This window comes from Sciurus vulgaris (genome assembly GCF_902686455.1).
Source record: "Sciurus vulgaris genome assembly, chromosome: X".
Taxonomy (NCBI): domain Eukaryota; kingdom Metazoa; phylum Chordata; class Mammalia; order Rodentia; family Sciuridae; genus Sciurus; species Sciurus vulgaris.
In genome coordinates, this window is record NC_136471.1 from 81,911,562 (window position 1) to 81,925,863 (window position 14,302).

General features: G+C 35.4%; 1 protein-coding gene across 2 annotated transcripts in view; it reads left to right on the top strand.

Moving 5' to 3' along the window:
* Positions 1–14,302, top strand: part of OPHN1 (oligophrenin 1) — a 414,702-nt gene that overhangs the window by 346,950 nt on the left and 53,450 nt on the right. For both annotated transcript variants that reach the window (XM_079125058.1, XM_079125057.1), the window contains exon 19: positions 1,075–1,234. In XM_079125058.1, the coding sequence (XP_078981184.1) occupies positions 1,075–1,234 (160 nt within the window). The remainder of the gene's footprint in view (positions 1–1,074; positions 1,235–14,302) is intronic.

A 14,302-nucleotide genomic window follows, 5' to 3' on the forward strand; every position in this document is an offset into this window, starting at 1 on the left:
ATTAAGTTGAGAACAGTAGGCTATGTTTGCTTTGAATGTGTATCTGGAAGAGTAAATTGACCTTCTTTAGATATGAGGAAGGGGGACATTCTAAGCAGAGGGACTATGGAGGTGTGTCTGAAACGACTTGAGGTAGCCAGAAAACCATAATCTAAGCAGTTTAATGTAATGAGAGTGTCAAAGGTCAGCATTGTCTAGAATGGAGAGGTAAAAACATATTTCTAGAGTATGTGGTACCATGCTGAAACAATTTAGCTCTATGTCAAAACTCTCTGAAAGAGGTACCATTTAAACAATTGGAAAAACTGAAGCTCAGAGAAGTTAGTGTGAGTTAACACTCCCTGGTACACAACTGGTTAGAGGCCATGTTAGGATTCAAACCCAGGTCAACTTCATAGTCTAGGCTGTGCATATGGGTTATAAATAGGGAGGAAGTTACCGAAGACCTTAACTGCCACGGCAAAGATAGCTCTCCTTTTAAGTGATAGGCAACCACTATAGAAAATTTAAGTAAAAGTGACTAGGGCCAGAAAATCTGAGATTACAAGATCTACTCATTAGCTAACTGACTGTGACTTCAGGCAAATCTCCTTCCTTCTCTGGGCCTTTTTTTTTTTCCTTCTGTGAAGAGGAAGATGATAAAGGAATGATCGTAAGGATCCTCTTTAGCTCTTTCAGATTTTTACTTCTCTGTGGATGGGGAAAGGGCCAGGTTAAGTAGAGTAAATGGAAGATAGTCCTTCTTATACTTTGTTGTTCTTCCTGCCTTTAATGCCCTCTTGCTTCCCTCTTTGCCTCTCCAGATCTTTTAAGGTAGTCTTCTAGTCACCTGACTCTTAAGTCCACTAGCACTGCTAACTAAATTCACAGTGTCTCATTTTGGCTCTTTATTCTATGCCATCTTGTGTTGTTGTTCAGTTATTTCCTTTGGTACCTTTTCTTCACATATATATGTTGGATTCTCATTTCCTTCCACTTTTTAGCTTCCTTTTCCCTCAGTAGCACCTACAACATACTTAGTTTGAGGGGGTATTGGAGAAGATCTTGTTTATCATTTTCTTTTTCTTCCGGCAGTGTATGTGAGCATAGCAAAGAGAATCTCATGACCCCTTCCAACATGGGGGTGATCTTTGGGCCCACCCTGATGAGAGCTCAAGAGGACACTGTGGCTGCCATGATGAACATCAAATTCCAGAACATCGTGGTTGAAATCCTAATTGAGCACTTTGGCAAGGTACGTGTTTCCTATCCTTACTATCACTCCTCCAAACATGTGACACTTCCCCAGCTGCGTTTATTGTGTGTTTTCCTCCTTGGCTTGAGTTCACAATGAAAGGAAATCCCATTGTGACACAATGACATTTAATATTGATTCTGACCCTGGGAATTTCATACATTCAGAAAATATTGTTTGAGCATGTCACTATTTTATTATCAGGCACGATGCTAAATGTTGAGGATATTGAAAAAAAAGTCACTGTCTGCCTTTAAATAGTTCACAATGTACTATGGAGACAGACACATAAACAGAGGAATTGATAGGCATGAAAGTGGTATACATACAATGATTCTGTATGGGAGAAGAGCTTAATCTTCTTACCCATCACAACATTCATGACTAAGAGACCCTATAACAAAGACTGGTTAACAAAAGAAAAGCATCCAAATTTTTGTAATAAGTTTTATGTGAGATGGGAGCCTTCCAAAGTGAAGACCTAAAGAAACAGATAAACGTGTGCATTTTTATACTAAGTCTGGTACAGAAGTTTTGAAGAAATATGCTTAAGGACTTATGGGTATGATCTAATGGTAATATATGAGGGGAACTTGGCAAGGACTCTTTATTTAGGTTCTTCTTGGTGTTTCTGTCTTCAAGGATAAGGATGTTCATTTCTTCCAGGTATAGGGAGGGTACCTCTGGAATAAAAGTATAAATAATTCATTTATAGCCTACTTCAGGGAAGAAGTGTAGGACAAGATCTCAGTCCTTCTTGTTTCTGCTATTTCCTCAAATGCCAAGGTGCCATATTTCATTGTAACAGATCCTGAATCACATCAAAACCATGAATAAATTAATGCATATGCTTATTTAAACCACATCTCATTCCAAAAGAATTTAAGGTAGCAATTTTTATATAGTATATAAGATACAAGGTAGCATATATTATAATTGGGTCAAATGAAAAAGGTAAAACAAGGGGAGAGACAGAAAATGATCCCAGGAATCAGGTTAGAACATCACATATTTATTGACGTCTTGTATATTTTTACTACATTTGACTTTAAGCTTTTTGGCAGCCATTGTCATTCTTGGGAAGCCTAATTCAATAAGAAACTTGTCTACAGGGTAAGGAGCTTGAAGATGAAGTCTAGGTGGATCCACAATTCACATCTAGGCATTGCCATGTGCTAGCTGCATTAGGTAGAACACAAGGTAGGCTAAGATTCCACATATATACAGTGGTTTTAACCTAAGAGTTGTTTATTTCTTGATTGTAGAATAGTCTAGGGAGATGGTACAAGGCTTGTAAGGTGATTTCACAGGTTCAGGATCTCAGGTTCTTTTTTTTTTGTGGTACTAAGGAGTGAATCTAGGGGCACTTAAAATAAACACTGAGCCCCAGCCTCAGCCCTTTTTTGTATTTTATTAGAGATGGGATCTCACTGTAATGCTTAGGGTCTTGCTAAGTTGCTTGAGGCTGGCTTTAAACTCAGGATCCTCCTGTTCAGCCTCCTGAGCCTTGGGGATTACAGACACGTGCCACCATGCCCAGCCAGGTTCCTTCTTTCTTGGTGCTCTGGGATCCCTAAGGTGATACTTTCATCCCCATGGTTGAAAATATTCTACATTTTATCAGTCAAGAAGAAAAAAAGAAAGGAAATAGAAGTTATAACCCTTTCCTTTATGGCCATAACCTCAACATCACACATAGCACTTTCATTTACATACCATTTGTTGGAATTTAATCTCATGGTCACGCCTAGTGATAAGAGAGGCCTGAAGGTATAGCTTTTATAGTGTTGTATTACCCAGCTAAGACCTAAAGAAGGAAAAAATGGATATTTGGTAGCAACTAGCATTCTTTGCTATATTATCTGCATCAAATTCAAACAACTTACTTGACTTCGCCGATAGTAATTTGTTCAGCTAAAATGAGCACATGATAATAAACACCTACTGTGTGATGGTCACATGCCCAAGCTTATTTAGTTAGTAAGTGGCAGAGCTGAATAATGTGTAGCAAAATACAGTTAGATAGCCCAAATAAGTTATATTGTTCTACAGCACAATAGAGTAGTTATAGTTTATAAAATATTATATATTTTATAGTATGTTATAAAATATTATATATTTTTAGTGTGTTATAGTTATACATAATGATAGGATTAATTTTGACATAATCATACATGCATGAATTATAATTTGCTCCATTTCAGTCCCCAGTGCTTCTTCTTTACTTCCCCTCCTTCCTCCCTGTTCCACTTCCTCTATTTTAGTGGTCTTACTTCTATTCATGCATGTTTTAAAAACTGCTTGGTTGTAGATATATGTAAAGTCGCAATTCACTGCAATATGTTCCTATATGTACATAGCATAATTTGAACAGTTTCAAAGAACTAAAAGAGAGGAATTTGTTGGCTTCCAATGCTAAGAAATGATTATTACTTAAAGAGATAAAAAAGCTAATTACCTTGATTTGCTCACTACATATCATATACATGCATCAAATTATTGCCTTCTACCCCAATAATACATACAATTATTATATATCGATTAAAATATTTTTTAATAAGAACTGATATTTAAATCCAATTAGGCTGGTTAAGAGTTAAGGTACTTAGTCACTAGGTATTGCTTCATCACCAGTCATTTTGGTTCAGTGATGTTACTGGGAATATACAGAAGGGGTACTTGGAAGAGAAGCATGACCTATATTAGATACTGTTTGAGTCAGGATTATCTAGAAAGAACTAGTAGAATATGTGTAGAGATACATGAAAGGGAATTTTAGGAGAATTTACTCATGTGATCATGGTATTTGAGAAGTTCAAGGACAGGTCAACTTCAGGATGGAGACCCTGGGATGTCGGTATCTTGGCTCAGTCCAAGTTCCAAGGCCTCAGAACTAGGGAAGCTGATGATATGACTCATCTGAAGCAGAAAGTCTGACAATGGAGTAGGGTAGGGATGCCCTGAGGTAATTACTGGAATCCAAAGGCCAGTGAATCTAGAGACCCCATGTCCAAGGCAGCAGAAGAAAACTGACCTCGCTCTCAGAGACAGACCAATTGGCCTTTTATATTTCTCTGATTCCAGCCATTTGGATAATGCTTGCCCACACTGAGGCCAGCTCTTCCCCACCTACTCCACTCAGATCCACATGCCAATCTCCTCTGGAAACACCTTTACAAACACACCCAAATTAATGCTTTTCTAGACTTCTAGCTAATCCTTTATCCAATCAAGTTGACACTTAATATTAACTGAAGTAGAAAGAGATGTAGGGAAGGAAATTTCAAGATGATGCAAATGTGAACAAAGTCCCAGAGCCTAAAATCATTGTGGTAGAACATGAAGTGGTTCTAGGGGCAAATAGCAGGACATGAAGTTAAAGGAAACCAGGGACAAGGTTCTAAAAGTATTTAACCGCTTGGTTGAGGAATTCAAAATATTTGGAATTTTCTTGACAGTAATGCTATATTATGAGGAAGAAATAGTAGTCTGAATCGGGGGCAGTTGAGAGAGTGACAGGGAGGTAAAAGTCATAGGTCTGAGTGATTGGAAGTGGAAGATGTGTGAGAGGGAGATTTCTGAATCCTGAAATTCTGACATGGCTGGCTCAGTGAATGGGGTTTTCACCATACGTGTACAAAATACAGAATGAGGGGTCAGGCATGATGACACATACCTTGTAGTCCCAGCAGCTCAGGAGGTTGAGGCAGGTGAATCAGAAGTTCAAAGACAGCCTCAGCATGAGGCCCTAAGCAACATAGTTAGACTCTGTCTATAAATAACATAATAAAGGGCTGGGGATATGGCTCAGTGTTTGAGTGCCCCAGGGTTCAATCCCTGGTTAACTGCCTCCGCCATCCCCGGCCTTGCAAATACAGAATGAGAAAATTATGGGGAGATAGAGAAAAGCTCATTTTGGGTCAGTTTGGATTTGAGATTTCTGAAAGCTATCCTGAGAACAATGTCTTGTATGTAGTTGTATGAATCTAAAGCAGGGATCAGTGAAATTTTTCTTAAAGAACCACATAGGATACATTTAGGCTATGTAGGCCAGAGATCTCTGTCACAACTAGTTCATTCCATAGTTGTAAACAAGGTACAAGACAGTATGTAAACAAATGCTTATGGCCGTTTTCTAATAAAACTTTATAAAACAGGTGATAGGCCTATAGGCTATAATTTAATGAATGAACCCTAGTCTAAAGCCCAGATGTCATTTATTGATGAATTAATTTATTCATTAAACAAATATATATCAAATACCCACTATTGCTAGGTATTGTTTTATGAACTGAGGACACAATTTGTATTAAGATTATATTCTACAGAAAGTAGAAAAACAGTACTCAAAGGAGGTAAAATGCATGTAAGAAAGTAATGAGCATTAAGAAGAAAAAGCAGAGAAGGGGAATAGAAAGGTTTGGAAAGTGATTTTGCCATTTTAGTGCAGTAATGCAATGAGGAAGTAAGAAACTGAGGTAAACCTCAGGACATGATGGCCCTTGAACAGAGACTCATAGGAAGTAGAGGACTGACTTATTCATTAAGCTATCTAGGGAGAGAGCTTTCTAGGCTGAGGAAATGTTAAGTCGAATTTTCCTGAGGCAGAAATTTGTCTATCATGCTCAGGGGCAAACATGGAGGCCAGATTGGCTAGAGTGAGTTAAGGAAAAGACTAAATAGAAGATGGATAGACTCAAAGAGGTAATGGAAAAGAAAAACTGAGTAGATTTACAGGAGGGTCTTACAGTCCTCTGGAAGGATTTTCACTTTGTGCTAAGATAGAAGTAGAATTTTAAGCAGGGATAGGACATGATTTGTCTTATTTTTTATAGAACTACTCTGGATGCTATGTGAAACATAGCTGTAGAGGACAAGGTAGAAACAGGGAAAGTAATTAGGAGTCTAATAGTGTAGTAAAGAAATTGTTATACCTTGGATGAGGGTGTTAACAGTGAAGATGGTGAGAAGTAGTCAGATACTAAATACAGTTTGAAGGCAAAGCCAATAGGATTTGCTGATAAATCATATGTAAATTGTGGAAGAAAAAGAGAAGGCAAGGGTAACTCTAAAGTTTTTTTTTTTTTTTTAAATCTGAGCAATTGCTAGGATTAAATTACCATTTACTGAGCTGGGTAGGGCTGGAGGAAGAGCAGGTTTGAAAGAGAAGAGCAAGATTCAGTTTGGTAACATGTTAAGTTAGCTATGCCTGTGACACATCAGAGGTCAGAGAAAAGAGAACAGGATTAGTGAAAGAGAACTGACTTTCAGTATCATACAAGTGATCATTAAAATCATGTGTTTGAATACTTTTGTTGGCAGAATTTTTTAAATATTTTTTTTTAGTTGTAGGTGGAAACAATACCTTTATTTTATTTTATGTGGAGCTGAGGATCGAACCCAGGGCCTCATGCATGCTAGGCAAGCACTCTACCACTGAGCCACAACCCCAGGGCTCTAGGAAATATTTTAAGAAAAGAGTGAATGTTATTCCAAGTTTTGAAATCTAGAGCATGTAAATATTTTATTTTTACTTTATGTATTTATTTTTTGGTACTGGGATTACACTCGGGGGTGCTCTACCAATGATCTGCCAGCTACATTCCTTTTTTTTAGTTTGTTCATTTTAGTTATACATGACAGTAGAGTGTATTTTAACATATCATACATAGATGGAGTATAACTTCCCATTCTTTCAGTTGTACATGCTGTGGAGCTATACTGGTTGTGTATTCATATATGAACATAGGAAAGTTACATCTGATTCATTCTACTGTCTTTCCTATTCCCATTCCCCTCCCTTCCTTTCATTCCCCTTTGTATAATCCAATTAACTTCTCTTCTTCTCATCCCCCCAATATTGTACTTTAGCATCCCGCATATCACAGAAAACATTGGCCTTTGGTTTTTTGGGATTTGCTCATTTCACTTAGCATAATATTCTCCAGTGCCATCCATTTACCAACAAATGCCATAATTTCATTTTTCTTTATGGCTGTCTAATATTCCATTTTATATATATATATATATATATATATATATATATGCCACATTTTCTTTATCCAGTCATCTGTTGATGGGCACCTAGTTTGGTTCCATAGCTTAGATATTATGAATTGAGCTGCTATAAACATTGATGTGGTTGTGTCACTATAGTAGGCTGATTTTAAGTCCTTTGCTCCAGTCCTTTTTACTTTTATTTTTAGAAAGTTTCTTGCTCAATTGCTGAGATCGACCTTGAACTTTGGATAGTCCTACCTCAGCTCCCTGAGTTGGTAGGGATACAAGACATGTGCAACTGCACCCTAGGGAATGTCACACATCAAAACAGATTGAGAAAGAATGGTCATAGGTCTCATGGTTTCCTAGGAAAGAGATCTAAGAAGGAAGGAGTGGATAGTAGGATAAGAACTGAAAAATATCTACTGTTTTAAATATTTTTAACTTCTAAAAATAAAATAATACATGCACATGGTAAAAATTTCAAACCATAAGGAATGAAAAGAAAGTCTTCCCTTTACCTATCGCCAATCTTTATTTCTAATCCTCCCTTCAGTAGTTTCTTGTTTCTCATTCAAGTGAAGAAAAATGGTACTTACATCCATGTATACATGTATTACTACATTTAAGTGATTTTAATTTTAATATACATATACTTATTAGATTTTGTATTTAAAAAATGAAAAAAATCAACCTTTGGTATTTAGTAAATGCAGCATTTCAGATCACAGGGTGGGGAACAAAAATGAACTTTTTAAGGATCCTGGGACAACTGGTTAGCCTTGAGACAAAGATAAATTAAACGCATACCACATTCTATACATAAATAACAATAAACTCCAAATATAATAGAGATCTAAATGTAAAATTTGAAACTATACAATTACTAGAAGAAGATGTGGATAAATTCTTCTTTAATCTTACTGTAAGAAAAGGCATTCTAACAATGACTCAATATCCAGACACAAGGGAATAAATAAAAATTGATAGACTGTATTACATAAAGATGAAAATATTTACATGGCAAAAACACAATTAAAATCTCAGAAGACAATCCTCAAACTGGAAAAAATATTTACAACACATATCAAGGGGTTATATCCCTAATACATAAAAGTCTCTTAATATGGAAAAAAATTGATAGACAATGGGAAAATACATGAACAGTTGACAAAAGAGATATAATAGCCTTTAAACATGACAAATGTTCAATCTCACTTGAACTTACACAAATATAAACTTACATTCACATAACTATTTTTCACTTAACAGATATGAAAATTAAAGTATAACAATACATTTTGCTGGTGAAACTATAGCAAAATCAGAATTTTCGTACAATGCTAGTGGGAATGCAATTACTACAACTAAAATGGAGGTAAATTTGGTAATACATAACAAAATTAAAAATGCATTTAACTTTGGCATTGACATTCTATTTTTAGGAATCTTCCCTGAAAATACCCTAACAACAGTGTAAAAATACATTGCAGTTTCAGCACTATTGAAAACAATTTTGCAGTTTTTCTGTAGTTAAATACAGAGTTACCATATGACCTAGCAATTCCTTTCTTATTTGTGTACCCAAGGAAAATGAAACATTGTGTTTAAACAAAATATTCGTATACAGATATTTATAGCAGCAGTAATCACAACAGCCAAACAGTACAAATGACCCAAATGAATAAATAAAATGAAACAACTAATGAATAAACAAAATGTGGTATATCCTTGCAATGGAATATTATTTGGCTAATAAAAAGAATGTAATACTGCTATACATACTATAACATGAAAGAATCTTGAAAACGTGCTAAGGAAAAGAAGGCAAATATAAAAGGACAAATACTGTATGATTCCATTTATATGAAATAGGCAAATCCACAAGATAGAAAGCATTCTAGTACATTCTAAGGAGTTGGAGATGGAGACAATGAGGAGTTAATGTATATGGGATTTCCTTTTGGGGTGATGAGAAAGCTCTGGAACTAGATAATGTTGATGGTTGCATAGGATTGTGGATATACCAAATTCTACTTAATTATACACTTAAAATTGACAAGATGGTGAAGTTTATTTTACCAAAATATACATTACAACATTGTTTTTAATTGCAAATTACTGTAAATATCTCAATTGCTCATATGTAGGTGAATGGTTGAACTTACCAGGGTAGGTTTTACACAATGGAGTACTATGTGGTACTAAAAATAATAAGGAAAGATGTTTCTTTCCAGAAAATGAAATAAGCATTTTTTGTAGTATTCCACTGTGTACAGCTCAAAACTCAATATATTATGTATAAAAGAATTATAAGAAGACTGAAATATGGGGAAAAGGCAGCAGACCTGCTAGGGACCTTGGGACCTGAGGAATGACATTGTCATGAATCACTGGGGTATAATTTTTTTAATCATATATTCCCAGAATGGTTATTATAGAAACTAACAACCTAAAAATACCAATGATCACAGATCATAAAAAGAAAAAAAGATGTCCCCACAAAAAATCTTGCTTTTCCCAGACAAAAGGCCTAGACATGGATAGCTGAACAACACAAAGATCTAGATAGTGACTGCTGTATTCCAGCCAAGCATTATAGAAAAAAAATCATGACCCATTCCCATTCCTGCCAGAAAAGGCCAAATGGTGAGCCTGGATAGACTTCTGCCTTTACTGGTCCATAATGAAGCACCTAAACCCCTGCTGAGGTTGGATCAGAAGTCCAGGTGGGGAGCTGGACTTTAGTGACCATCTGGCAATTATGAGATACTCTCCCATTACCCTGTGGTATCCGTGGAGACCATATGAGGCACCTTGAGTCTCATGACCATTTAGCACTGGAGTAGTATCAAAACAGGCCTGGATTTTCATCACCACACTCCAGTGACAGTGGAAGCCATATAGAAACAGTAATGAGACATCCCTCTCCATCCAGCCTGGGTGAAGTTAGCAAGTATCTAGTGAGGTGACTAAACTCCTACTCCTGCCACTCCTTCATATCAATAGAGGCCAAGTGGGAGGGAGACACGGACTTTCACTCATCCTGACAGTAATAAGGCAGTGCTTCTCTTCTCCTCTGATGGCAGTATCAGAGGAAGCCTGTTATAATAGAACATTTAAATAAGAATCAGGCAGGAGGATCTCAAATTTGAAGACAGCCACAGCAACATAGGAAAATCCTCTCTCAAAATAAAAAGGACTGGGGGTATAGCTCAGTGGTAATGTACCCCTACATTCAATCCTCTAGTACTTCAGGGGAAAATTCTAATAATACACAAAATGTGCAGGTTCAGTTGAAAAGTCATTTGTCATACCAAGAAGCAGGCAGATCTCAACATGAATGAGAAAAGACCATCAACAAACAACAGGATGACACAGCTATTAATTATCTGACAAGAATTTTAAAGCAGATGTCATAAAATACTTCAGTGAGCAATTAGGAATACATTTGAAACAAATGAAAAAATAAAAATCTCAGCAGTCATATAAGATATAAAAAAGAACCAAATGAAAATTGTAGAACTGAAAGATACATCAATGAAATGAAAAATAACTCAGCATATGGGCTCAGCTTCAGAATGGTGGTGACAGAAGAAAGAGTAAGTGAACTTTAAGCTATAACAGAAATTGTGCAACCCAAACAGCAGAGAGCTAAGAGAATTTGTAGGTAGAAGAACTACCCTAAAGGAATGGCTAAAGGAAGTTCTCTGAATAGAAAGGACACAAAAAAGAATTTTAGAATATCAGGAAGGGAGGAAGGACTATAGAAAGAGCCTAATTATGGGTAAATTCAATACACTTCTCAGGTTTCCTCAATTGTGTTTGATGGTTAAAGCAAGTTATAATGTGATTATATATGTAGAGGAAATATTTTAAAACAAATATAATACAAAAGTGGAGCGGATAAAGAACGTCAAAGGAGGTAATGTTTGTATAGTACACCTAGATAGGTAAAATGTCCACACTATAAGCCTGAGATAAGTACGTAATATCTAAAAAATGCACTGAAAATTGATATAATTATACAATTGATACATGTATTCAAAAATACTATAGATAAAATAAATGTAATTCTAAAAAATATTCAAGAAGACCTAATAATCCTAAAATATAAAACCAAAAAACAAAACTTTCTAGAGTTAAAATAAGAAATAGGAAAATCCACAGTTATACTTGGAGTCTTCAGTAGTGCTCCCTCAAAAATTGAAAGCAACTAGACAGAAAATTAGCAAGATTTAGAAGAGCACCTTCACCAAATGGGATCTAATAGGCATTTGTAGAACACCTCACCCAACAGTACAGAATGTGTGATGGAATACTTACTACGTAGACTATATCCTGGACCATAAAATTAACCTCAAAACATTTTAATAGTTGAATAATTGAAATAAGGTAGAGGTTTTTCCCTGATAATAATGGAATCATGAACAGATTCTGAAATTTATCAAATGCTTTTTCTGCATCTATCAATTTTGTCTTTGATTCTATCGATTTTGATGTATGACATTTATTGATTTGTAAGTTAGAAGTAAAAAATATAAGGGTAACATGAAAATCTCTAGATATTTGAATACTAAAAAGATACTTTGGAATAATCCACCAGTAAAGAAGGAAGTTTCGGAAAAAATAGAAAATTACATTGAACCAAATGACAATGAAAAGAACAACATATAAGAATTTATGGAATACAGCTAAATCAAAAGAGAGCCAAGCACAGTGGCACATGCCTGTAATCCCAGAGGCTCAGGAGGCTTAGGCAGGAGGATCACGAGTTCAAAGCCAGCCTCAGCAACTTAGTGAGTCACTAAGCAATTCAGTGAGACCCTGTCTCTAAATAAAATACAAAATAGGGCTGGGGATGTAGTTCAGTGGTTGAGTGTCCCTGAGTTCAATCCTTGGTACCCCCACCCCCCAAAAAAAGAGAAAAAGTTTGAAGTCAATCTTAAGTTGCACTTCAAGAGTTTAGGAAAAGAAGAACAACAATTCATAATAGCCAAACGATTGAACCAACCCAGATGCCTTTCAAAAGATGAATGGAAAAAGAAAAATGTGTCATATATATAAAATGGAATATTAGTCTTAAAGAAGAATGAAATTATGGCATTTGCAGGCAAATGGATGGAGCTGGAGTATATCATGCTAAGTGAAATAAGCCAATCCCAAAAAACCAAAGGCCTAATGTTTTCTCTAATATGCAAATGCTAATTCACAATAAGGGGGAGAGCCAGAGAAAAACAGAAGTACTTGTATTAGGCAGAGGGGGAGTAAAGGGAAGGCAGCAGTTATAGGGGTAGGGAGAATAGTAGAATGAATCAGACATTGTTACCATATGTGCATATATGACAACATGACCCATGTAATTCCACATCATGTGCAACCAAAAGAATGAGAAGTTATACTCCATTTATGTATGATGTGTTAAAATGCATTCTAGTGTCATGTGTAACTAATTAGAACAAATAAATAATAAAAAATAGGCATCCCAATATCAAAAAAGTCCAAGTGAATCAAAGTAAACCAAAAGAAGGAATTAATAAATAATTAATAAAGTCATAAATTCCTGTAATCAATGAGTTCCCCACATGCATATATATTTATAATGCACCCATAAAAATAAAATAATAATAGCAACACAAAAAACAGAAGGAAGATCAGTAGAACGCAGTAAGCAGATCAGGGGTAGGGAGGATGAAAGGGGAAGGAAAAGTACTGAGGAATTATATTGATCAAATTATGTTACATAATTTGTAACATGCATGAATGGCATGCATGAATATGGCATAATGCATCTCATTTTTATGTATAATTATAATGCATAAATAAAATAATAAAAAAAGAAATTTGTGAAATCAAATCCAGAAGAACAGTAGAGAAAGTCAATCAAAGAGCTGGTTCCAAAAAACCACTATTAAAAGATCAATAAAATGGACAAAACTTCTAGCAACATTAACAAAGAAAGCCAGAAGTAGTGGCCATGCTGGGATTATTCAGTGACTTGGGAGACTGAGGAAGGAAGATTGGAAATCCTTGGCAAATTTGTGTGATCCTGCATCAAAATAAAAAGGGGTGGGAATGTACCTCAGAGGTAAAGCACCTCTGGGCTCAATTCCCAGTACTGACAAAACTTAACAAAAATTGGCAAAGAAAAATAGATCATAAATTATCACTGTAAAGGAAATATAGCAGTGAATATCACTACTAACCCTGTGGACATTAAAGGGATAATAAGGTAATAATGTGAATAACTATGAAATAAGTTTGACAGATAAAGTGGGCCATTTTTTAAAAAATACAAGTTCCCAAAACTCATCCAATATAAAGTAAATAATTTTAATAGCCTTATAATTATTAAGAATATTGAATTTATAATTATGTGACATCTGAAAAAGAAATCTTCAGGCCTAAACAGTTTTACTGGAGATTCCTACTAAATGTTTAATTAAAAATGAACACCAAATCTATACAATCTCTCCCAGAAAACAGAATATGAGGAAACACTTCCTGACTCATTTTTGAGAGCAGCATTTCTCTGATACTAAAACCAGAAGATAACAGTAGAGTATAAATGAAGCTATTGATTAATATCCTTAGTGCATCTACATGAAAAAAATCCTTAAAACATTATCAGGTAGAATTCAGCAATCTTATAAATACATGACAAACAGGTAGGGTTTATTGCAGGAATGCAAGTTTGCTTCAATATTTTTAGATCAGTGATTTTCCTCTACCATAGTAAGACTGAAGAAACAAACTTATATGGTAATATCTACTGATACATAAAATGATTTTCAAAAATCAGTATTCAAACTAGGAATGGGAGAATAATTTAGGAAGAAACAAACTGCAAAAATCCCATGGCTAACATTTTACTTAATGGCAAAATACATTTTTCTTATGATTGAGAATAAGGCAAGGATGTTCACTCTCACCACTGATTTTTCAGCAAGAAAAGGAAAGAAAACATGTTTATAGGGGTTTTCCATTGCTATAACAAAATACCTGGGGCTGGATAATGCATATAAAAAGAGGTATATTTAGCTCACAGTTTTGGAGGCTCAAGAGCAT